At 42.6% G+C, this 26,444-nt stretch overlaps 1 gene segment (V, D, J or C); it reads right to left on the bottom strand.

Moving 5' to 3' along the window:
• Positions 1-3,782: 3,782 nt before the first annotated feature.
• Positions 3,783-26,444, bottom strand: part of LOC122924442 — a 157,708-nt gene continuing 135,046 nt past the window's right edge. The window contains 2 exon segments of the V gene segment in view: positions 3,783-4,339; positions 5,354-5,390. Coding sequence covers positions 4,020-4,339; positions 5,354-5,390 — 357 coding nt within the window.

The raw sequence follows: 26,444 nt of genomic DNA, 5'->3' as shown, positions 1-26,444 counted from the left end.
TAAGTTCATCTATATTGTACTCTCTATGCTGCTATCTATAGCAGAGACTATGCTATATAATTCATTACATTTGTATTCTGAAGCATTTCCAACAGCTTACATTTTTAGAACTTTATTAATAATGGTTGACCTGTGAGTCACTGAAATCTGTTCTTCTTGTGATAATGAAGAAGAAGAGCCAGGAGGACTGAACCCAGGACTTATTTTATTGGATTGTTGTAGTGTTGGATTTTCCCTAAACTACATAGCAGCCTGTAGCACTAAAACATAGTAGTGTTAATCTTAGTCTAAATAGGTAGTAAAACAAGAATACTAAATGTATAATTTTAACATAGGTTCTTGAAACTAAACTGTACAGCAATTATTATGAATGGTTTTATTTTACAAAAATAAATGCTATATATACATCTCGAAAGATAGAGACAGCAAAACATAGTGATGGTAGAAAGTGATATGATAATATCAACTAAATAACAAATGTAAAGAAATGCATTAATATATGAATATACATGTATGGCATAAAAATAAGTATCTAATAATGTTTTCTAATAAAGAAAGAACGGAGAGGACGAGGACAAGCCTTGGAAGAGAAAAATTATGGTACTTACTATGAACGCTAATCTGGGTTCCACTTCCAAAAATCCATCACAGTGTTACAGACCTGTACAAAAACTATAATGTCTAGTCACATAATATAGAGAATGGCTGAGAGGAGGAAACTATGAGATGCTTCGCCATATGAGATGATTGCTACTTGTATTGTAGGCCAATGGGGCTCCATTTCTGATCTAAGGTCTACAATGAGATGGGAAACCCAGTGATCATTTTCCAGGAACAGTGGCCTAGATTTACTATGGTGTTTAGGACTTGACCTTGGTGCAAAATATTTCACAATTTGACACAAGAAGTCATATCTACTCTTTCTTACACTTGATTAACAAGGGGGTATATATTTATTGAAAAGGGATATGAGGGATATGACTAAGTAGTAAAAGTTGAATGTTGTAAAATGCTATATTAATTTTTTTTTGGTCACAATGCGCCAACATTTCTGATGTAAAAATATGAAAGACAGTGAGCTGAAAGATGACCTAAACTTTGAGATACACAATCTAAAGATGCATCAAATCCTGTCACACTAGTAGGAAACCTGGGTCACTTTGTCTCAATTGTTCTTTTTTACAGTACTTCAATGGCCTATAAATATATATATATATATATATATATATATATATATATTTATATCATACGTATATCATTTTATATATATACAGGTCCTTCTCAAAAAATTAGCATATTGTGATAAAGTTAATTATTTTCTGTAATGTACTGATAAACATTAGACTTTCATATATTTTAGATTCATTACACACCAACTGAAGTAGTTCAAGCCTTTTATTGTTTTAATATTGATGATTTTGGCATACAGCTCATGAAAACCCAAAATTCCTATCTAAAAAAATTAGCATATCATGAAAAGGTTCTCTAAATGAGCTATTAACCTAATCATCTGAATCAACTAATTAACTCTAAATACCTGCAAAAGATTCCTGAAGCTTTTAAAAACTCCCAGCCTGGTTCGTTACTCAAAACTGCAATCATGGGTAAGACTGCCGACCTGACTGCTGTCCAGGAGGCCATCATTGACACCCTCAAGCAAGAGGGTAAGACACAGAAAGAAATTTCTGAACGAATAGGCTGTTCCCAGAGTGCTGTATCAAGGCACCTCAGTGGGAAGTCTGTGGGAAGGAAAAAGTGTGGCAGAAAACGCTGCACAACGAGAAGAGGTGACCAGACCCTGAGGAAGATTGTGGAGAAGGACCGATTCCAGACCTTGGGGGACCTGCGGAAGCCACCGTGTACAGGCGTGTGCAGGAAATGGGCTACAGGTGCCGCATTCCCCAGGTCAAGCCACTTTTGAACCAGAAACAGCGGCAGAAGCGTCTGACCTGGGCTACAGAGAAGCAGCACTGGACTGTTGCTCAGTGGTCCAAAGTACTTTTTTCGGATGAAAGCAAATTTTGCATGTCATTCGGAAATCAAGGTGCCAGAGTCTTGAGGAAGACTGGGGAGAGGGAAATGCCAAAATGCCTAAAGTCCAGTGTCAAGTACCCACAGTCAGTGATGGTCTGGGGTGCCATGTCAGCTGCTGGTGTTGGTCCACTGTGTTTTATCAAGGGCAGGGTCAATGCAGGTAGCTATCAGGAGATTTTGGAGCACTTCATGCTTCCATCTGCTGAAAAGCTTTATGGAGATGAAGATTTCATTTTTCAGCACGACCTGGCACCTGCTCACAGTGCCAAAACCACTGGGAAATGGTTTACTGACCATGGTGTTACTGTGCTCAATTGGCCTGCCAACTCTCCTGACCTGAACCTCATAGAGAATCTGTGGGATATTGGGAAGAGAAAGTTGAGAGAAGCAAGACCCAACACTCTGGATGAGCTTAAGGCCGCTATCGAAGCATCCTGGGCCTCCATAACACCTCAGCAGTGCCACAGGCTGATTGCCTCCATGCCACGCCGCATTGAAGCAGTCATTTCTGCAAAAGGATTCCCGACCAAGTATTGAGTGCAGAACTGAACATAATTATTTGAAGGTTGACTTTTTTTGTATTAAAAACACTTTTCTTTTATTAGTCGGATGAAATATGCTAATTTTTTTAGATAGGAAATTTGGGTTTTCATGAGCTGTATGCCAAAATCATCAATATTAAAACAATAAAAGGCTTGAACTACTTCAGTTGGTGTGTAATGAATCTAAAATATATGAAAGTCTAATGTTTATCAGTACATTACAGAAAATAATGAACTTTATCACAATATGCTAATTTTTTGAGAAGGACCTGTATATATGTATATATCTTATGTCATATTATTCTGGGGTTTTATAAGTTTGAAATTTGATGCATAATTAGTTTAAAACAAGTTGCCTATTGTTTATGTGATTCCCAGTTTGTCACTCCCAGTGATTCACAAGAAATGTGTTGTGTATGGGATATCAAAATATTTTGAAGAACTGTACTCAGTATGAAGGGCCTCATATCAGTTACACTCTAACATTAAATAGTAGTTTTATGAAATTTCTACAGAATAATGTATTTTTATTGCTATCATAGTAAATTTAGACCCAATTTACATTTTGCTGCATTTTCTTGTAATGAAAACTAGGAATGGATTCCCCAAAGACTCTGAAAAACATTCAATTATATTCTATATAATACATACTGTACATAATACTTTTTACTGATTGCAAAGCGCTGCAGAATATGTTGTGGCTCCTATATATAAGTAAAGATTATTATTATTACTATTATTATTAGAATTTTGTCTTTTACCACTTTTCTCTATTTGAACACCGCTATAATGTACTGTTCAAGTGTATGGGAATGAAAATTCGGTGGCTTCATTCTGTTCCACCTTTAAGTCCAGCTTGATATATTAAAGGTCACTCTGATCGATGTTAAAATACTCTGACTACAAATGAATGGCGTCTCACAATAATTAAAATATTTTTGTGTCCGAGCACTGGGAGATATTTTTTGCTCTCTAAGAAGAAATGGTTGTTGTTGGTATTGTGGTTATTGTTCTCACCCATTATAATGAATTACTTAAAAATATGTTACAAACACATATTGATATATGATAATAATAAAATGTATTTATGTGCATTATGTGTATTGTGCTAAGTGATGTGATGACTTTTCAGACTTAGCCCACACATTATATCAAATAACCCACAGAACTACATGATTCATCAATGTAAGAACTACAGATACTGAATGAAGATATTATCATTTTATTTTCAAGTTCATACAGAAAAGTGACAATAACTCTATTAAAGAGTTCCACATGAAGAGATTGAAGTAAAAGAACAATTACTAGTAGAAATATGGATGTATAACAACTTAATAAGAAAAAAGAACAGTAATACTGTTATATAAAATTACATTTATGGCCCCTATAGCGAATGTGAAAGAAAGCATTAATTGAGCCATAAATATTTAGAGAAAGTAAATATTAAGAACATTCTGATCGATTTATCGTCTGGGTAATCTCTTTCCCCTGATGTGTCACTTTACAGGCAAACTTCTCATGTTTCAGGTATTCTGTGGAGGACATGCTGAGGAGACTACTCTCCATGTACAGGTTATCATCCTGTTTGCTGGCCGGTGTGGTATATATATCAGTTGTCCACTTTTTCTCATCCACCATCCATTCCACTGACGCAATCCTTGGAGTGAAGGCACTCACAGTGCAGACCACAGTGGCCTTATCTGTCTTTAGTTCTTCATCGGAAGGTTTGTACATAAATACAGAGGGAGTCTTCACTTCTCCGGCTGTTAGATAAAAAGGTCATAAAAAATTAAAGAGGGTAAAACAATAGTTATAATAAGTGTATTGTACATTGTTTAGAATAAGTTCTATTCATTCACATTTACCTCATGATGATGACGATGACTATATATATATATATATATATATATATATATATATTATACAGTGTTATTTACACTGTTAATATATAGACATATAGCAAACAATATTTATTAAATACACATTAAATAGTATTGAATATTACATTAGTTTAACACTTTAAATCTGAAATGTTATATATTCCAAAAATGTATTCATAATCTATCTATCTATCTATCTATCTATCTATCTATCTATCTATCTATCTATCTATATCTAATTTCTATATTTCTATACATCGATTTTCATTTATTGACATTATTAGGAGTACCATAGAATGAAGATTACCAACATAAGACATGTAAAACAGCATAATAAAAAAAAACTTCAATATGGAATATGATTTAGTAATCAAAAATGTATCTGTAGTTGAATGAACATTGTAGGCGCAATGTTCTGTGTGGAATTGTGAATATTCAATATATGAATATGTTGTAATTGTTAATGTATGTTCCTTTTTTTAGAAAAATTATTTAAAAAAATATACATAAAATGTATTATATATCGAAATATTCAGAAATATTTAGCAAGAATGGCCCCATTGGAGTATCTACATTCTCACATAGAGACAATGGGGATATATCACTTGTAAGCGAGCAGGGTGTTTGTATTGGAAACACAAAGCATATTGATTTTAGTCTGTCAAAGTGTTTAAATAATACACACTGGGCTACATAATAAACTTGAACTCTGGGTTTTGTAAATTGATGATTTTGTAGATGTCATGTTCATTTTTTTACATTTTCAATAATTTTTGTTTGACTTACAGTTTTCAATAAAAGCAATAAAAAGTCTTCAATAAAAAATATGAAATATATGGATGAATTTTATGACTTGTAGAGCATGTATTATCAAACATACATTATAAAGGTACTTACAGTGAACGGATAGCGTGGTCCCACCTCCGAAAATATACACACTATAGTACAGACCCATACAAAAACCATGTAACGTGTGTGACAATATACGCAGCAGGGCCTCACATACTGTAGGTATATTTTCTGTGAATGTCACTATTAATATCTTTGTATCTATACTATTTTCTGATAAAATTATAACTATTACCACCCTGGCAACATATAGCCACATAATCTAGGAGAAAACGTGTGTAATATTTGATAGGTTTGTTCTACAGAAGAATGTTAGAATTGATCCATAACTAGTAACTTACTAGATGCACATGTAATTGATTTTCCATAAGGGCATGTCTACTGTCTGAAAACACTTTAAATAAGTGAATAATGTCATGCTCAGCTCAGAGGAATATATTTAAGGGATTTAAATGCTTGGACTCACAATTATGGTGCAATATATTGGGGAAAATGTACAATACATTACACAAATATTACCACCATACAGTGATTACATTTTACCTACATACACAACAGTTCTACCAGTAATGCTAATTTACAGGTCCCAAATAGCACACCACACCATAACCACCAAACTATATAGTGAATATAATACCACTATGCTGTCACCAAATGAAAACCACAATAACAAAAAGCAGTATTACCACCGTACAATGGTAGATACCAGGTGTACATAGGCACTCTGCAGGCCATGAAATACTGTAAGTGAATAAATCCAGTGACTCCCAGTTGATGGGGTAGATTCATCATAAAGATACTGCATATTTTACACTTTTTCAATGTCACTTGTGAAAAATTCTTTGCACAAGTGCCGTTTCTGTGCCAGCCTTGCCACTTTCCTGAAAAGGAGAGAGGGCTAGGGTGCGGAGGAGGTGTCTTTCTGTAGCCCTGCCATATTTATCATCTTCTACGGCATTTTTATGGAGTAGAAGAACATCTCTCAACTGGCCTGGTTATCCTAGCCTGGCATACGCCTGGCCTGTCTTTTTTGACCAGAGAAGTTCATGGTTCCAGTCTCATCCATTCGGCCCAGACTGCCATGAAGACTTCTTCCAGTTATGTCTTATGACTAGAAAAAAAATGTCTTGTTTTGCAGAGTTTGCTGCACAGAAATCTTTCTCTCCTCGCTTTTCCAGCACCGTTATTATTTTCCTATCTGCACAAACTCCCTAATATATACTGCTATCCCCAACTCAGGCCCTGTTATTGCCCCATTTGCTGTTTTTTCTGAAGCTGCTATGCAGCACAGTGCTCCCAAATACTGTATTTCAGAAATCATGTTGTCATATCTATAGTTAGAGGCTCACTGAAACAGCAAATAACAATAGGTATTCACTCCGTTAGTTAACAAATGATATAAAGATGGTTGAGGGTGCTAAAAACACAAAAAGTGTTTTCAGCATCCCCAACCATCTTTATATCATTTGATATCTATAGTTAGCCCCAAAAATGATTGCACTCAATTTCAAACCTGCACGTTTATTTTGGGTAGGAAATACCGAGGAAATATGGTAGCAGAAATGAGAAATTATCAATCAGGTTTAGAGCTTAAAGTAATATTTCTGTGGGTCTCATGCATACAGCAGAGCTGTGTTCACACATGGGGTCTGTGGGCTTTATACTACAGTACACGATACTGCACACTTTTATGAAAATATTATCTCTAGAAAGCAAAAGAATATTTCCATAATATGGCATCCAATGATGTATGTCATGATTGTATGATTCTGGCAGAAAAAAACTCTGTCTTCATGTAGGAGGCACATAAAAGCCATGTAGTTGTCAATGAGTTCAATATTAAAGCTCCAAACAGCTTTGAAATTGTATAGAAACCACATTATGCTCATATGCATAATGCTGGTATACTCAGCTGTGTGTACAAAGTATTCATACAGTTGTATATAGTCTGTGGTTAGTGTCATAAGTCATGAGACCTTGTGTATCTCCATGATACATAGCTACACCTATACATTTTCTTGTTTTATTTTTTTTCCTGTATTTCATTTGCATATTCTATATTTTACAATTTTTGGGGTTTTCATTAAACAAACTTGGGCACAGCCTGTCAAATCAGATCAAAATACCGTGATGTATCACGTAAAAATGCAAAGTTCAATTAAGCAAATGGTTATAATCTATAGAAAAGGATTCAAGATAATCTCTGGAAAAACTGAATGGTAGATGGGGAGGTTGAACAATTGATTTTAAGCATGCAAAACGAAATAGTTTATTAAAAATACATTTGCGTAGATAAATAATTACTCTATATTGATATTTACTTCATATCCATAATAAGATGAACAATTGTACTTACCTCACTGAGGCCATCATCTATATCATTGTTCTCCCAGTGAGCTAACTGTACTTAGATTTCTTCTAGCACATCTTTCTATGTCATACATAACACATCATGCATGGTAAAGTGACTGTTGCTGACAGAGGTAGGAGATCTGCACTACTGGCAGAGCAGTCATATGCAGAACATGTGTCTGGTCAGTAGAGACTCTTCAGCAATTCTTAGAGGTTAAGTATATGATGATGATAATTTTCTTCTACAAAATGTCTACATGTAGCCTGAGGCTACATGGGGTGCATGACATTAAGATGGCAATTGACATGAGTGCATTTAAACATGCCGGCTCTCAGAGGGGTGCAAAGCAATGAGCGCTTCCATCAATACAGATGGTAGCGCTCATTGCTAGAGTTGGGCATGGGCGGACTGACCGGTCGGGCACTTCGGACATGGTCCGAGGGCCCGGCCGGGATGGGGGCCCGCCGCAGAATAACATAACACCGGGCCTCGCTCACTGTAATACTAATATTCATATGTGAACAACTTGAAATCCTCTGCAATCCTCTCCCTCTGAGCTCTCTGTACTCACAAACTCAATAGCAGGCCGGGTGGCAGCGCAACTCACTGACATCACGCGCCTGCTCTTCCTACTTCATTCATAAAGTGGGAGGAGCAGGCGCGTGACGTCAGTGAGTTGCGCTGCCGCCCGGCCTGCTACTGAGTTTGTGAGTACGAGCAGGGCCGGTGCAAGGATTTTTGCCAACACAAGCGAAGCTACATTTTGGCGCCCCCCCCCCCATCCATGATCACATCATTACCCCCCCCCCCCCGCCCGGACGGCCCTGGCCCCATCCATGATCACATCATTACCCCCTAATGTGTCACATTTTACCCCCCCCCATGGCACATTATTCCCCCACGGCCCCCGGCCGACCCTTCCTGGCGGCCTGGCCCCATTCCCATGTCACATACAGTGACATACTCAGAGTACAGACATTTACCTTTTCCCCCCGGCCCTCCCTCCAGGCTCCATCATGTCACCCTCACACAAACTAGCGCCAGAGCAGAGGCGCTCAGGCTTAGCAGGGCATGATGTGTTTACATTTCTTTTATTACAAAACAACAATTAATATTGGGGGGGGGGGGCGGTTGGGGTGTGTGACACCCCCCTTCCCCCCCAATATTAATGATTGTTGTTTTGTTATAAAAATTTTTAAACACGTCATTGATGTCGTGCTAAGCCTGAGCGCCTCTGCTCTGGCGCTAGTTTGTGTGTGCGCTAGCTAGCCTAGCGCTTTGCGCTCATCTCATCATTTTGAATTAATTTTAAATCAAATGATCATATTAATTATTATAAAATAACATTCAAAATTCAATTGGGACCTACCCTAACAAGTCCTGACCCCTGTTTAGTCCTGAAAGCCTGCCGAGTGCCAGTGTGCGTCTTCTGTCTGAAGGTCTGACTGACTCTGCTGAAGCCTGAATATATATGACTGACTGAAGAATCATGATCTGATCTAAGGGTACTTTCACACTTGCGTTGTTTGATTCCGGCAGGGAGTTCCGTTGCCTGAACTGACTGCCTGATCAGGCAAACTGCATGCAAACAGATGTCATTTTTTCTGACTGATCAGGCATTTTTCAGACTGATCAGGATCCTGATCAGTCAGAAAAATGCCTGATCAGTCAGAAAAATGCATTGCAATACCGGATCTGTTTTTCCGGTGTCATCAGGCAAAACGGATCTGTTTTTTTTTTTTTTTTTTCATTTTTATAGGTCTGCGCATGCGCAGATCGGAAGGACGGATCCGGCATTCCGGTATTTTGAATGCCGGATCCGGCACTAATACATTCCTATGGAAAAAAATGCATTCAGGCAAGTCTTCAGTTTTTTTCGCCGGAGATAAAACCGTAGCATGCTACGGTTTTCTCTTTTGCCTGATTAGTCAAAACGACTGAACTGAAGACATCCTGATGCAAACTGAACGGATTACTCTCCATTCAGAATGCATGGGGATATGCCTGATCAGTTATTTTCCGGTATAGAGCCCTGTGACGGAACTCAGTGCCGGAAAAGAAAAACGCTAGTGTGAAAGTACCCTAATCTGATGATAATTCTGATTCAATTTCTTGGCGGGCGCAGGCCACGGCTGCCGTCTGACTCTGCTGAATATATTATGTCTGAGTGACTGAATTAGGCTACTTTCACACTAGCGTTCGGGTGTCCGCTCGTGAGCTCCGTTTGAAGGGGCTCACGAGCGGACCCGAACGCAGCCGTCCAGCCCTGATGCAGTCTGAATGGAGTGGATCCGCTCAGACTGCATCAGTCTGGCGGCGTTCAGCCTCCGCTCCGCTCGCCTCCACACGGACAGGCGGACAGCTGAACGCTGCTTGCAGCGTTCGGGTGTCCGCCTGGCCGTGCGGAGGCGTACGGATCCGTCCAGACTTACAATGTAAGTCAATGGGGACGGATCCGTTTGAAGATGCCACAATATGGCTCAATCTTCAAGCGGATCCGTCCCCCATTGACTTTACATTGAAAGTCTGGACGGATCCGTCCGAGGCTATTTTCACACTTAGCTTTTTTTTGCCATTTTAATGCAGACGGATCCGATCGAACGCTAGTGTGAAAGTAGCCTTAGATCAGAATTCATTCAGTCACTCAGACATAATATATTCAGCAGAGTCAGACCTCAGACGGCAGCCGCGGCCCGCGCCCGCCAAGAAATTGAATCAGAATTATCAGATTAATCTGATTAGATGATCTAATCAGATTATGAAATACAACACTTTCATTGTAGCTACTATTATCTGACCTAGAAGAATTTTGCTCATTTCAATATACTGTATGGTACAGAGCAGCATTTCAGTATAATACAGTACATATCTATGCGCCTTGTGTATTAACAGCACATACATAGTTCCTTTCACTTGGCTTGGCTAATGCTGTACTCACTGTTGATCTCTAAGCCTGTAACATCTTTCAATTTCCGCAGCTGCCTGTGTCTACTCACGCCCCCCTGTGCACTGCAGGTCAGGTGACTTGAGTTGTCAGTCACTAGTAGTGGCAGCCAGAGCGGCGTGCTGCTGAGCCAATGAATGAATATCTATCATTCATCTGTGCTCATCTATCTCTGCCTGCCAGTGCCTAGCTGCTGCTATGTTGCCCTGACTAGCACTACGAGTCCGGCCGGGCGGTCCAGCCAGCACACAGCCGCACTCGCACACTGTCCACACAGGGGGAGGGGGGCGGGGCAAGTGATATCTGTTGCCCTGAGTGAGTCCCTGTCCCTGACTACTGTCTCTAGACTAGACGAGCGCCGCGGCCGCCGGCCGGCACCCGCAGGGTGGACGCGGCAGGTTCAAGTAACAAGTCAGTCATAAAAAAAAAACAAAAAAAAAAAAAAAAAAACACTCATCAATTCTTCCGCCCTGCGCAGGGCGCTCCCTAAGGCGACCGCTTGGTCTGCCTTATGGTAGCGCCGGCCCTGAGTACGAGAGCTCAGAGGGAGAGGATCGCAGAGGATTTCAAGTTGTTCACATATGAATATTAGTATTACAGTGAGCGGGGCCCGGTGTAATAGAATACAGTGACTGCACCGGGCCCCGCTGCCATTACAACACCAGATGCCGGCCCCCAGACCCTGTATTGGGGATCATTCACTCACAGGGACACTGTTATGGGGGGATCTGTGGATGACACATATATAGCATAAGGTGCTATATATGTGTCACCCACAGATCCCCCCCACAACACTGTCATCCACAGATCCCCCCCATAACAGTGTCATCCACAGATCCCCACAACAGTGCCATCCACAGATCCCCCCACAACAGTGTCATCCACAGATCCCCACAACAGTGCCATCCACAGAGCCCCCATAACAGTGCCATCCACAGAGCCCCCATAACACCTTTTGGTTCAAAATATTTTTTAATTTGGCTATTCCCCACCCCTCTTGTAATTGTTCCGCTACTTGTGGGCTGCGCGGGAATGAGTTCAGTCACTTCGGTGGGCAATCCCATCCTGCATCGCGTGATCCCGCAAGACCTGCCGCTGTAGGTCACAGGTCTCGCGGGAACACGCGCCACAGGATGGGATTGCGCACCAAAGTGACTGAACTCATGCCCATGTAGCCCGCAAGTAGCGGATCAGTGGAACAAGTACAAGGTGGGTGGGGGGGATGATCTGTGGGGTTGCCCAGAGGGCTAGGCCCTTCACAGTAGTTATTAATCCCTTTCAGCAGTCCCCCATTCACTGAAAGGGGGACTGCTGAAAGGGATTAATAACTACTGTGAAGGGCCTCCCCCCTTTCACAGTAGCTATGCCCAGATATGTGCCCCCTTCACAGTAGTTATGCCCAGATATGTGTCCCCTTCAAAGTAGTTATGCCCAGATATGTGCCCCCTTTACAGTAGTTATGCCTAGATATGTGCCCCCTTCACAGTAGTTATGCCCAGATATGTGCCCCCTTCACAGTAGTTATGTCCAGATATGTGCCCCCTTCACAGTAGTTATGCCCAGATATGTGCCCCTTTCACAGTAGTTATGCCCAGATATGTGCCCCCTTCACAGTAGTTATGCCCACACTGCTTCTAACAGAGGCTCACTAATGGACGCTGAGATTAGATCACCCCATACGAAAGCATTGAATCAATGCTTTCCTATGGTGAAAAATTTGACCCCGGAGGTCATCATGCAGGGTGTGAGGACGTCCAGCGTCAGATACCAGACCAAAGGTCTGTTTTACTCCAGGAAGCCCTCAGGTGGCTGCCAGCACTAGAGGCTGACTTATTGCTGGAACGTAAACAATGCAGTTTCTCTAGAACATTGCAGCTCGATTTGCAAAAGGGACACTGTAGCCGGACCACTTCAGTGAGCTGAAGTGGTCTGGGTGCCTTTTGTGTCACTTTAACTTTGAAATCTTATTAAAGATTGTGTAGAGTGTGGCTGGAGGCGGGGCATGGAGGTGGGACAAGGGTGGGGCTTGCAGCAGAACATGGGTGTGGCCTGTAAGGGGGCCCTGAGGGTTCTCAGTCTGCCCCTGGAGTCTTGTGTCACCCGCCAGAAGATGTCATCGTTCGTTCCCACACTGAGTGCTATGGATAGAGAGTACTCTCAGAGCCCAGTGTGACCCCTGGTAAAGGTTGTGCACAGTCCCACTTATCTCACTATGAGCCGTAACTCCGTAGCCACGCGGATATACCCTCCTATTGCCAGATGACACGCAGCTCTGAAACCATACCCACATTGACTAGGCCCACCCCCTGCAGGATAGTGGCCAGGACTGTGTGAGACGAGGCAGTGAGGTAAAAATGTGACGGAAGTGTTCGTGAGGCGCGAGGTGAGATGTGTGACGTCACTGAGGTGTGGGGAAAATTACTGTGTGGGGGCAGACTACTATACAAGGGCAGTGTGGGGGAAATTACTGTGGGGGCAGTGTGGGGAAAACTACTATGTGGGGGAAATTACTGTGGCGGTAGTGTGTGGGAAATTACTTGGGGGGGGCAGTATGGGGGAAACTTCTATGGGGGGGAAATTACTGTGGGGGAAACTACTATGTAGGGGCTGTGCAGAGGAAATTACTGGGGGGGGCAGTGTGGTGGAAATTACTGTGGGGGGGCAGTGTGGTGGAAATTACTGTGGGGGGGCAGTGTGGGGGAAACTATGTGGGGGCAGTGTGGTGGAAATTACTGTGGGGGGCAGTGTGGGAGAAACTATGTGGGGGCAGTGTGGGGGAAATTACTGTGGGGGGCACGTCGGGGGGAAATACTGTGGGGGGCAGTGTGGAGGAAACTACTATGTGGGGCAGTGTGGAGGAAACTACTATGTGGGGCAGTGTGGGGGAAATTACTTTGGGGGGCAGTGTGGGGGAAACATCTATGTGGAGGAAGTGTGGGGGAAATGACTGTGGGGGGCAGTGTGGGGGAAACTACTGTGTAGGGCAGTGTGGGGGAAATGACTGTGGGGCAGTGTGGGGGAAATGACTGTGGGGCAGTGTGGGGGAAACTACTGTGGGGGAAACTACTATGTGGGGATAGTGTGGGGAAAATTACTGTGGGGGCAGTGTGGGGGAAATTACTGTGGGGGCAGTGTGGGGAAACTACTATGTGGGGCAGTGTGGGGGAAATTACTGTATAGAACAGTGTGGGGCAAATTTCTACATGGGGCAGTATGGGGGAAAATACTACGTAGGGGGCGTTGCTATTAGGGAGGCACTGTAGGGGCAATACAATTTTTTGTGTGGACACTATACAGGGATTATTTTTTGGAGCACAATATAGGGTGTTATTATTACTAAGGGCCCTCTAGGGGACGGTATAACTGCTGTGGACACTATAGGGACATTAGGGGAAATTTATCAAACTAGTGTAAAGTAGAACTGGCTTAGTTGCCCATAGCAGCCAATCAGGTTCCACCTTTCATATTTGACAGCTCTTTTGGAAATCCAGTTCTACTTTACACCAGTTTGATAAATGACCGCAATTATGTCTACTGGGTTCACTATTTTTTCAGCAGTATAGTACCTGGGGCGTTGGGGGGGCACCACAGGCACAGTATTGATAGTGGCAGCAGGATGAAATTGTCGGGAAACCAGGATGGGGAGGTTGATGGAAAAATTGAGATGCGGCTAAAAGAACTTGTCATGGAGGTCTAACGAAGGAGAAGAGGAAAGAGAAGGTCTACATGGCAGGAGCTGTCCCTGGATGTAAGAGGTAAGTAGTCAAGTATTGGAGGAGGGGGGCCAAACACCCTAGGCATGCCACTGAGGGACGGGTCCCCAACATGCATTCTTTGGATGTTTCTTATTACTACAAAAAAAAGGATCCCCTTGGAAAGCACTGATGCCCAGGATCATCTTTTAGGCTACTTTCACACTAGCGTTTTTGCTGGCTCCGGCATGGATCAGCAAAAACGCTTCTGTTACTGATAATAGAACCATCTGCATCTGTTATCAATAGTGTTGGTCGAGCACCAGTCATTGGGAGAACCCGAACATTAAACCAGGCACCCGCTGCTCTGAAGAGGGGAGGGTGTCTGGTTCATAGTAAAAGGTAAGAAATTGACGGAAACACCACTGAAATGTTTTGGGAACAGCATGGGGAGGGTGTCTGGATGCATCCTGGACTCCCAGGTCACTCCTGGGAACGATGCTGTCCGAGTAGTACGCCACTTTTACAGACTGACAATAATGCGCACCAAACCAAAGATAAAGTCGATTTTAGAGGAACAATTGTTACGAAACATTCTTTCCTGTATATTTACTTGTATATAAAGTGCAAGTGCTGCCAAAAATTACAAGGAAGAGGCACTTGGATACAAGTTGTATATCACATAACGGAGGGCCTCCTACTCCTACTCCTACATTCATAAGGCCTATGCACTAAGGGAAAGGGCTGTCAAAAATTACAAGGAACCGACACTCCAATACACCCTTTATTACACATAAAGGAGGGCATCATACACACCCTTGAAAAATTATGATTGATGGCCAGCTGGTGACCATCAAAAACATTAGGAGCAAGGGCCTGCTGCTGAGCTGACCATCTAAAAAATGTTGTGGGCGAGGGCTTGCTGCCGAGCTGACCATCTAATAAATTTTATGGGCGAGTGCCTGCTGCCGAGCTGACCACCACAGGAATGAGAGATGAGAAGTTCTCTTTGTAGTGGAGGTCGAGAAGGGTGAACAACCAGTAATCAGTGTTGGCCAAAATGTGTACAACGCGAGGGTCACGGGAAAGGCAGTCTAACATAAAGTCAGCCATGTGTGCCAGAGTCCCAACAGACAAGACTTTGCTGTCCTCATCAGGAGGATGACTCTCAATCTCCTCATCCTCTTCCTCCTCTTCTACCCATCCACGCTCAACAGATGGAATAAAGCTTCCATGGGCACTACCCTCTGTAGCGGAGGCAACCGTCTCCTGCTCCTTCTCATCATCCAATTCATGCTGAGAAGACGAACTGAGGGTGGTCTGGCTATTACCCTGTGTACTTTCTTCTCCCATTTCCCCCTCTTCCACATGCAAAGCATCCGCCTTAATTGCGAGCAGTGAGCGTTTGAGTAGACTCAAAAGTGGGATGGTTACGCTGATAATAGCGTTATCGCCGCAGACCATCTGTTTTGATTCATCAAAGTTGAGTAAACCCACACAGAGGTCAGACATTAATGCCCACTCATCGCTGGTAAAGAGCGGAAGCTGACTGGAAAGGCGACGACCATGTTGCAGCTGGTATTCCACTACTGCCCTCTGCTGCTCACAAAGCCAGGTTAACATGTGGAACGTGGAGTTCCAGCGCGTACTCACGTCGCACAACAGTCGGTGAGCTGGCAATTGCAAGCACTGCTGCAGTGTTGCCAGACCGGCGGAAGCTGTCGATGACTTACCAGTAGCTCAGGCAAATTGGGGTAGGTTTTGAGAAACCGCTGAACCACTAAGTTGAGCATCTGGGCTAGGCATGGTATGTGTGTGAGCTTGCTGAGCTCCAAAGCTGCCACCAAGTTACGGCCATTATCAGACACAACCATGCCTAGTTGTAGGTTGAGTGGTGAGAGCCACAGCTCAGTCTGGTCCCTTATCCCCTTCCACAGCTCTGCGGCAGTATGCTGTTTGTCACATAAGCAGATCAGTTTAAGCACAGCCTGTTGCCGCTTCCCCACTGCAGTGCTACACTGCTTCCAGCAACTGACTGATGTCTGACTGGTGCTGCAAGATGATAATTCGGAGGTGGAAGTGGAGGAGGATGCGGAGGAGGATAAGGGGGGGGGGTTCCAGCCACTAACATAGGTGGTGGCGGAAACACTGATGAAAGTAGGGCCCATAATCCTTGGCATCGATAGCACCTGTGCCATCCCAGGGTACGACTCACTCTCGGCCTCCACAACGTTCACCCAGTGTGACGTCAGGGAAATGTAGCGTCCCTGGCCAAAAGCACTTGTCTATGTGTCAGTTGTTAAGTGGACCTTCCCAATAACTGCGTTGGTCATTGCACGGATGATGTTACGGGACACATGCTGGTGTAAGGCAGGGACTGCACACCTGTGAAAAATATTGGCGGCTGGGAACAGAGTACTGCGAGACAGCCGCCGCCATCGGACTGCGGAATGCCTCAGTGTCCACAAGCCTAAATGGCAAAATTTCCAGGGCCAGCAATTTGCAAACCTATGCATTTAGTGCTATGGTCTGTGGGTGGGTGGCTGGGTATTTGCACTTTCATTCAAAGGACTGGGGTATAGATATCTGTACGCTGCGCTGGGACACAGAAGTGGATGTGCTAGCTGATGGTGCTTGTGAAGGTCCAGGTGCATGGCAGGAGGTAGCACATAACACAGGGGAAGAGGAGGCAGTGGTGTGACCCAGAGACACTGGTTGTGGACCCAGGTGTTTGGCCCACCTATTAGTGTGCTTTGATGCCATGTGGTGGATCATGCTGGTGGTGGTGAGGTTGCTAGTGTTCACGCCCCTGCTCATTTTAGTACGGCACAGGTTGCAAATGACAATTCTTTTATCGTCCGCACTTTCTTCAAAAAAACGCCAGACTACGGAACACCTACTCTTTGGCAAGGGAGATTGCCGCAAGGGGTGCTCCAGGGTATAGTTGCGGGCCTGTTTGGTGTGGCCCACCTTCTCCCTTTTGCCACCCCACTGCCTCTTTCAGCCTGTTGCGGTGCTGCGGATCCCTTTTTTCTGTACTGCTGTCCTTGCTCGGCTTGCCACCTTCCCAGGTTGGGTCAGTGACTTCATCGTCCAGCACCTCCTCTTCCACTTCCTCACTCTGGTCATCATCCTGACTTGTTGACCTAACAACAACCTCAGTTATTGACAACTGTGTCTCATCCTCATCATGAACCTCTTGAAACACTAATTGCCGTTCCCCACCATCATCTTCTTCTGACTGTGCATGCTCCAGAGTTTGGGAATCAGGGCACAAGATCTCCTCATATCCCTCTTCAAGCGGGCTTGGCGAGAGGCCCAAATTCACTTGTTTGCCAAGACTCTCCATGGTGGGTGAAGGAGTATCAGGGTGAGGATTCTGTTAACAAGACTCTTGGCTACTGATACTGAACTTTGTTGAAGACAGGGGGGTGCTTAACCGACTGGAAGAATTATCTGCTGCAATCCAACCGACCACCTGGTCGCACTGGTCTGACTTCGAGAGTGTGTCCTACGCCGCCCGGCAAACTGGCACATGAAGCTAGGTATCGTGGATGAGTGTGTTTCTTGTGCTCTGGCAGCAGGCACAGTTTCACTGTGCCCAGGGCCACGGCTTCTGCGTGCACCATCAACAGCACGGCCACTTCCCCCTCCCTTACTGCTCGCACATATTAAATTGTATATATGCTTGCAAGTATGTCACACGTACAGTAGCGCAGGTTTTGTAAGTGTATGCGCAAAAAAAGTACACAGAATGTCAGATATTTTTAGGATGCGCACACATTAAACAGGAGGTATAGCGTAAGTAATGTCGCTGTCACCACTGCCTAATAAAAAATTACACTGAATGAATGTCACTGATAGTTAGGATGCGCACATGTTAAACAGGAGGTATAGCGCAAGTAATGTCGCTTTCACCACCGCCTAATAAAAATTACACTGACTGGAATGTCACTGATACTTAGGATGCGCACACGTTAAACAGGAGGTATAGCGCAAGTAATGTCGCTGTTACCACCAGCTAATAGAAAATTATACAGAATTAATGTCACTGATATTTAGGTTGGGCAAACGTTATACAGGAGATGTAGTGCAGGTAATGTCGCTGTCTGCAGCAGCCAAACAATTGCAAGCTATTTAGCGCAGGTTGCGCTAAAAATATATATTTCCTGCTAGATACAACTATAGTCCTTAAAAGGACTTTTGGGTCTCTAACAAGTTTTAGCAATTTAGCGCAGGTTGCGCTAAAAACATATATCGCTGCCACACACAATAGTCCTTAAAAGGACTTTTGGGTCTATAAAAATAAAATATTGATATTTCAATCCCTACACTATCTCTCCCATCTGCTCTCCAGATCTCCCTGACTAATACTGAGCCGAACACATATATATAGCTATATAGCACCCGATGATGCGTTCCTGCCAGCCAATCACTGTAATGCCAGCAGCCAACATGGCTACAGCATTACAGTGAATGGCAGTACTTACCTGCGCATTTATTGGTTGCGTAGCAGCCAACAAACGCGCGGGAAGGAGACTCGAGCATCATCCGAACACCGCGATGTGCCGAGCATCGGGATACTCGAGCCGAACTAGTGTTCGGCTGAGCATGCTCGCCCAACACTAGTTATGAATGGATCCGGTTGTATTATCTTTAACATAGCCAAGACGGATCCGTCATGAACTCCATTGAAAGTCAATGGGAAAGTCAATTGTGTCAGATAGTGTCAGAGAAAACCGTCCCTATTGACTTGCATTGAGGGTCAGGACGGATCCATTTTGCTCTGCACCCCAGGACTGAAAGCATACCGCAGCATTCTGCGGTTTGCTCTCCGGTATGAGAACGGAACGGAATGCATTTTGGAGCACTCGATTCTGTTCAGTTATGTTTTGTCCCCATTAACAATGAATGGAGACAAAACGGAAGCATTTTTTCCGGTATTGAGACCTTATGACGGATCTCAATACCGGAAAATATTAATGCTAGTGTGAAAGTAGCCTTAGCCTATGTAAGCTGTGTTGCCACATGTAAACATCCTCTGATCAGCTGACAAGTGTGCAAACCCTAATTTGTTGGCTGATCAGATCTTTTATGTGAGTATAAAAATGCTTGTCTGTCGGCAGGACATTGCTCTGTGTAAGCAGGGAATGTACTACAGACAATGCAGTGAGTGATTGGTCATTTGACGTTCATTTAATAAATGACCTACTTGTGTGAAAGGTATTTAAAAAGGTTTTATGATGCTTAGATATTGATGACCTATCCTCAGAATAGTTAATTGTCTGATCTGTTGGAGTCTGACTCCCAGCACACCAACGATCAGCTGTTTTAGGCAACTACCGGCACTGAAAATTATACAGTGAAGGAGCTGGAAGTGCAATGTTCCATCCACTGTCTAGTCGCCCTGCTGGGGTATTGCAGCTCAGCTCCTATTTAAATTAGTGGGAGCTAAGCTGCAGCATGTGGGTGCCAGAAACCACATACTGGATGGAGCATTTCATGCACTGTATAGTTTCCGGCTTTGGTGGGTGCCCAAAACAGCTGATCAGTGGGGGTGCTGGGGGGTCAGACCTCCACCAATCTGACAATGATGAGCTATCCTGAGGATAGGCCATCATTATCTAAGTACCAGGAAACCCTTTTAAATGATCACTGATCAAATTCCTACATAATTGACTGGTTCTTGTTATGGACAAAAATCTACCATTGTAATGGTTTTCTGAATTGACATGGGTCAATCAGATCCAGCAGCATAGCCTGCTCCTTAAGGAAAATCCCATACACATGATGGCTTATCACAACAACAATAGTTGACCACCAAATTGTCTTCATGTACTAACCCTACTCAATGTTACATTCTGCAATCAGGAAATTGAATCTCCCAACAAAGATTTTTCCCAGTCATTGGCCCATGTTAAGGGCTCCTAAAGGATATGATCACCCACCAAATAAGCATTGCTCATCTATAGGTTAATTATCTCCCTGTTTAGACTGGACAATTATTAGTAAGGAAAGTTTTTAGGAATGCTTATCTGCTGATAATTATTGACTAGTGTATAAGGGCTTTAAAGGGAATCTGTCACCAGTTTTATGTTACCCTGAGTGAGATATGAGAGCTCATGAATATGAGAACTCCATGGAGTGTGCAATTTATGTACAGTCGTGGCTAAAAGTTTTGCGAATTACATAAATATTGGAAAAGTTGCTGCTTTTTTTATAATAGCAATTTGCAAATACTCCAGAATGTTATGAAGAGTGATCAGATGAATTGCATAGTCCTTCTTTGCCATGAAAATTAACTTAATCCCCAAAAAAACTTTCCGCTGCATTTCATTGCTATCATTAAAGGACCTGCTGATGAGATCATTTCAGTAATCGTCTTGTTAACTCAGGTGGGAATGTTGACTGAGCACAAGGCTGGAGATCATTATGTCAGGACTGATTGGGTTAAAATGGCAGACTTGACCTGTTAAAAGGAGGGTGATGCTTCAAATCATTGTTCTTCCATTGTTAACCATGGTGACCTGCAAAGAAACGCGTGCAGCCATCATTGCGTTGCATAAAAATGGCTTCACAGGCAAGGATATTGTGGCTACTAAGATTGCACCTCAATCAACAATTTATAGGATCATCAAGAACTTCAAGGTAAGAGGTTCAATTCTTGTTAAGAAGGCTTCAGGGCGTCCAAGAAAGTCCAGCAAGCGCCAGGATTATCTCCTAAAGAGGATTCAGCTGCAGGGATCGGAGTGATACCAGTGCAGAGCTTTCTCCGGAATGGCAGCAGGCAGGTGTGAGCGCATCTGCATGCACGGTGAGGCAAAGACTTTTGGAAGATGGCCTGGTGTCAAGAAGGGCAGCAAAGAAGCCACTTCTCTCCAAAAAAACCATCAGGGACAGATTGATCTTCTGCAGAAAATATGGTGAATGGACTGCTGAGGACTGGGGCAAAGTCATATTCTCCGATGAAGCCTCTTTCCGATTGTTTGGGGCATTAGGAAAAAGGCTTGTCCGGAGAAGAAAAGGTGAGCGCTACCATCAGTCCTGTGTCATGCCAACAGTAAAGCATCCTGAGACCATTCATGTGTGGGGTTGCTTCTCATCCAAGGGAGTGGGCTCACTCACAGTTTTGCCCAAAAACACAGCCATGAATAAAGAATGGTACCAAAACACCCTCCAACAGCAACTTCTTCCAACAATCCAACAACAGTTTGGTGAAGAACAATGCATTTTGCAGCACAATGGAGCACCGTGCCATAAGGCAAAGGTGATAACTAAGTGGCTCAGGGGACCAAAACGTTGACATTTTGGGTCCATGGCCTGGAAACTCCCCAGATCTTAATCCCATTGAGAACTTGTGGTCAATCCTCAAGAGGCAGGTGGACAAACAAAAACCCACTAATTCTGACAAACTCCAAGAAGTGATTATGAAAGAATGGGTTGCTATCAGTCAGGAATTGGCCCAGAAGTTGATTGAGAGCATGCCCAGTCGAATTGCAGAGGTCCTGAAAAAGAAGGGCCAACACTGCAAATACTGACTCTTTGCATAAATATCATGTAATTGTGGATAAAAGCCTTTGAAACGTATGAAGTGCGTGTAATTTTATTTCACTACATCACAGAAACAACTGAAACAAGGATCTAAAAGCAGTTTAGCAGCAAACTTTGTGAAAACTAATATTTGTGTCATTCTCAAAACTTTTGGCCACAACTGTACTTGAACCAGCACTAGTCAGTGTACTGCTGCTCTCAGTTTCCTCATCCAGGGATGATACCCCTGTGCTTCCTGATCCTGAATGTTGGATTAAATAAATGTTGTAACTTTAATGTCTTTTTGTAGCATATTGTTTAGCTGTTTTTAACATGACACTTTGGTGAATCAATGGTTAATAGATGTAGAGAGCATACGGTGTGGGTATTTAGACAGCTGTGTAACACACATGCTTGACAAAGGGGGCAGTCCCCTGAAACGTAGCTACATGTCTGTTGCGCACTCAGCTCAGGATCCTTTGCTGTATGAATATACCATAATGAAGCATTTGTAATATTATACCATTGATGTTGGATAAAATAAGCAAAGACAAAGAAGTGTGTGCTATTACATGTGTCACGGACTTTATTTAGATATTAGTTATTTTTAATTTTCCATGTCAATATCTATATTAAAACAAAAAACATAAAATACTGCAGTTTTCGCACTGGCCTAAAAATAGGCGCCACTTCTTGGTCTGTACAGATTACTTTATTGCAGTTATATACTGTACCATTCTAATCCTGCCTGTAATGATATCACCTCTGTGTATAGATAAGACAGGATACACCATTTACAATAGCTGATTGTCAAAGATTATCTATTCTTTCCTTGTACAATGACCTCTGCACAGGTCACAGAGCATGCCTATAAGACTCTCCTATAGAAGTCAATGAGGTCCCCTCCTGACCATTGTGTCTATGGCCCATAAGGGGCTGCCGTAAAGCAGTTTCATTAATGCTTTCTAAATGCTGTTAAGAACAGCTCAGGCAAGACCGACCCCATAATCATGTTGAGAGAACAGAATAAAAAAAAACTGTAATTGGAAAATAAAATCAGATTAGAAAAAAGATGTGTTGCTATCTGGTTTTAACTGGCAAATAAAATTTTTGGTGACATATTTCCTTTAAAGTGTAACATTCTTATTTTCACTCAAAATACATTTTTCATGAATCTCGTTCCTGCTGCGGTAATATACCATAATCACTAATTATTTTGTTGACATACCACTTTTTCATATGATTCTGTCCATAGCACCTGCTCCTCACAACCCTGCAATATCAAAATGGCCGCTGATGCTCTTTCCCTGAGGCTAAGACCGCCATCCCTAACTTACCAAAATTCCTTTCATTCATCTCAGGAAGAGTGCTTTTTTTCTTACAACCAATCAGCTTCCTCCACAGTTAAACACACCCTCTTCCTCTCTTGAGTGCTTTACAGGTGCTGAAGCGGGAATTACATCACCCTAGAAACAAGGCACATTCGCAGTCAGACAGGAGCGTGCACGCAGAGTTCAGGACCGCTGACAACTAAGTCCTCCATCTTCTGTATATACAAGATCAATGACCTTGGAACGCTGTTTTAGCTGCACCACTTAAGTGGCTGGAGGAGCATAAAGAATGCAGCTATTACTAGGTAAAGTAACCCCTTAAGGACCTGCGCCGCACATGCATGGCACAGATGTCCGTGACTGAAGGACCAGTGACGTATATGTACAGCGCTGTGATCGGGCGGGTGCAGGAGCTGCGCCCGCCTGATCCGCGGCAGGGGTCCGATAGTCACTAATAGCTGGTCCCCTGCTGAATGTGCTGGCATCAGTGAAATCACATTTCACATTAACCTTTGATGTGTCGTGGTCAGCGCTGACAGCGGCATATGTGATGTGTGGAGGGAGAGAGCAGCCATCGGGTCCCCGCGCTGCTGTGACGGGGACCCGATGGCAGAGAAGGCAGCCCCCTGGATCTTACAGGAAGCAGACTGTAAGTGTATTACATTCAGTAATACATTTACAGCCAATGTATTACAATACAGTAGTATTGTAATGCATTGCAAAGGGGATCAGACCCCTAAAAGTTGAAGTCCCAGAGTGGGAAAAAAAAGAAAGTGTCAAAAAATGTTTTTTAAAAAAAGTGTCCTTTTCCTAAAATAAAGTTAAAAAAAAATTGCAAAAAATAGGGACAAAAAGAAAAGTAGATATATTAGGTATTGCCGCGTCTTTATCGACCAGCTCTATAAAAATATCACATGACCTAACCCCTCAAATGAACCATTTTTTTGTCACCTTAGATCACTAAAAGTGCAACACCAAGTGATCAAAAAGGCGTATGTCCCCCAAAATAGTACCAATCTAACTGTCACCTCATCCCGCAAAAAATTATACCCTACCTAAGATAATCACCTAACAAATATAAAAACTATGGCTCTCAGACTATGGAGACATAAAAACATATTTTTTTTGGTTTAAAAGATGCTGTCATTATGTAAAACTTAAGTAAATGAAAAAAAGTATACATATTAGGTATCACCGCATCCGTAACAACCTGCTCTATAAAAATACCACATGACCTAAGCCCTTAGGTGAACACCATAAAAAAATAAAAATAAAACGGTGTCAAAAAAGCCATTTACTGTCACCTTATATCACAAAAAGTGTAATAGCAAGCAGTCAAAAAGTTATATGCACCCCAAAATAGTGCCAATCTGACCGTCACTTCATCCCGCAAAAAATGATACCCTACCTAAGACAATCGCCCAAAACATAAAAAAAATTATGGCTCTCAGAATATGGAGACACGAAAACATGACTTTTTTTGTTTATAAAATTGTATTATTGTGTAGACATATTAGGTATCGCCACGTCTGTAATGACCAGCTCTAAAAATATCACACAATTTAACCCCTCAGATGAACACCGGAAAAAAATAATAATCAAGAAAAACTGTGTCAAAAGCCATTTTTTGTCACCTTACATCACAAAAAGTGTAATAGCAAGCGATCAAAAATCATATGCACCCCAAAATAGTGCCACTAAAATCGTCATCTAATCCTGCAAAAATGATACCCTACCTAAGACAATTGCCCAAAAACTGAAAAAAACATATGATACATATGGTACATATGATAATCACGTGTAAAAATTAGACAAATGCTTACAAAAGACTGGGATATACTATGTGCTGACCCAGACCTTGAAGAAGTGCTTGGACCATACTCTCAGATTACATTTAGAAAGGGACGAAGTCTGAGAGATAGTGAATAGCCATTTTCAGCCCCCAGAAAAAACTGGGAACTGGTTGTCTAGAAGACCACTAGGAACATTCAAATGTGGTAAGTGCGTAGCCTGTGGCCAGGTTAATAGTACCAAAAGATTCGGGAGCTCTCATACTGGGAAAGAATATGAGATCCGGGACTTTATAAACTGTCTGACAATGGGAGTAGTATACCTGGCCTAATGTAGTTGCCCTCTAGACTACGTAGGGAAAACGAAGAGAGAGTTTAGACACCGCATTAGGGACCACATTAATGACATCTCCAATGAGAAGGATACCTCAGTGGCAAGACATATAACCCAGATACATGGGGGTGATGCTACTTGCCTAAAATTTGTAGGCATTCAACACATCCCTCAACAAGATTTTGAGGGCCGAGGCAAAATGGATTTTCAGGCTGAAATCGGTAACACCAAATGGATTGAATGAATATTTACCATACAAGCCATTTTTATAATAGTAGGCCTGAACCAGAGTTGGGAAAAATATAGGGCACCATATTTATATGTTGGTACACAGAATAAATAAACGTAATAAGATCCTAATCTAGTGATGAATGCCGAACAGCGACATATGTAGGCCCACAACAACAGGAGATGAATATCTTAGGGTCACCTAAAGATATGCAATAAACGTCTCCGCCAGAATACACCCTGAATATGGCTTATTCCCCAGCCATATAGTCAGATAGGAATAGTAATAAATTTAAATTAGCTGTGAATATCATGCCCCATGGTCTAATGTAGATATTTAAGCTATAAATAAAGTGTCCATGGTGGCACTAAAAAGACCCTTTCAGTAAAAAACATGGAATTTATATAAAAGAAATACTCTTCAGTAGTTTGAAGGTTCTAAGAATTTAGCGATTGCTTGCTACCCTGTAACTAGCGTGTCAGCGCTGAAGAAACAGGAAGCTAGCGGCGAGGACTCCAGCCGGGGACGTGTCTTTAGATCCCCATGGCAACTACTCCACCCCACACAGCGCGTCATCTCCAGAAGGTGGTTTCTATTATGTAAGCCTCACAAAGTGACTTCAGACCTGAACTGGTCCCTAAAAAGTAGTTTTTGGAAATTTTCTGTAAAATTTCAGAATTTGCTTCTAAACTTCTAAGCCTTCTAATGTCCCCCCCCCCCCAAAAAAAAGTCATTCAGAAAAAGATCCAAACGTGAAGTAGACATATGGGGAATATAAAGTAATAACTATTTTTGGAGGTATTACTATCTATTATATAAGTAGAGAAATTGAAATTTTGAAATTTGCTAATTTTTCAAAGTTTTTGGTAAATTTGGTAATTTTTCATAAATAAAAATGATTTTTTTAAACTCAATTTTACCACTGTCATGAAGTAC

The sequence above is a fragment of the Bufo gargarizans genome, chromosome 1 (genome assembly GCF_014858855.1).
Source record: "Bufo gargarizans isolate SCDJY-AF-19 chromosome 1, ASM1485885v1, whole genome shotgun sequence".
NCBI classification, from domain to species: domain Eukaryota; kingdom Metazoa; phylum Chordata; class Amphibia; order Anura; family Bufonidae; genus Bufo; species Bufo gargarizans.
This window is presented reverse-complemented; position numbering and strand designations above follow the sequence as displayed.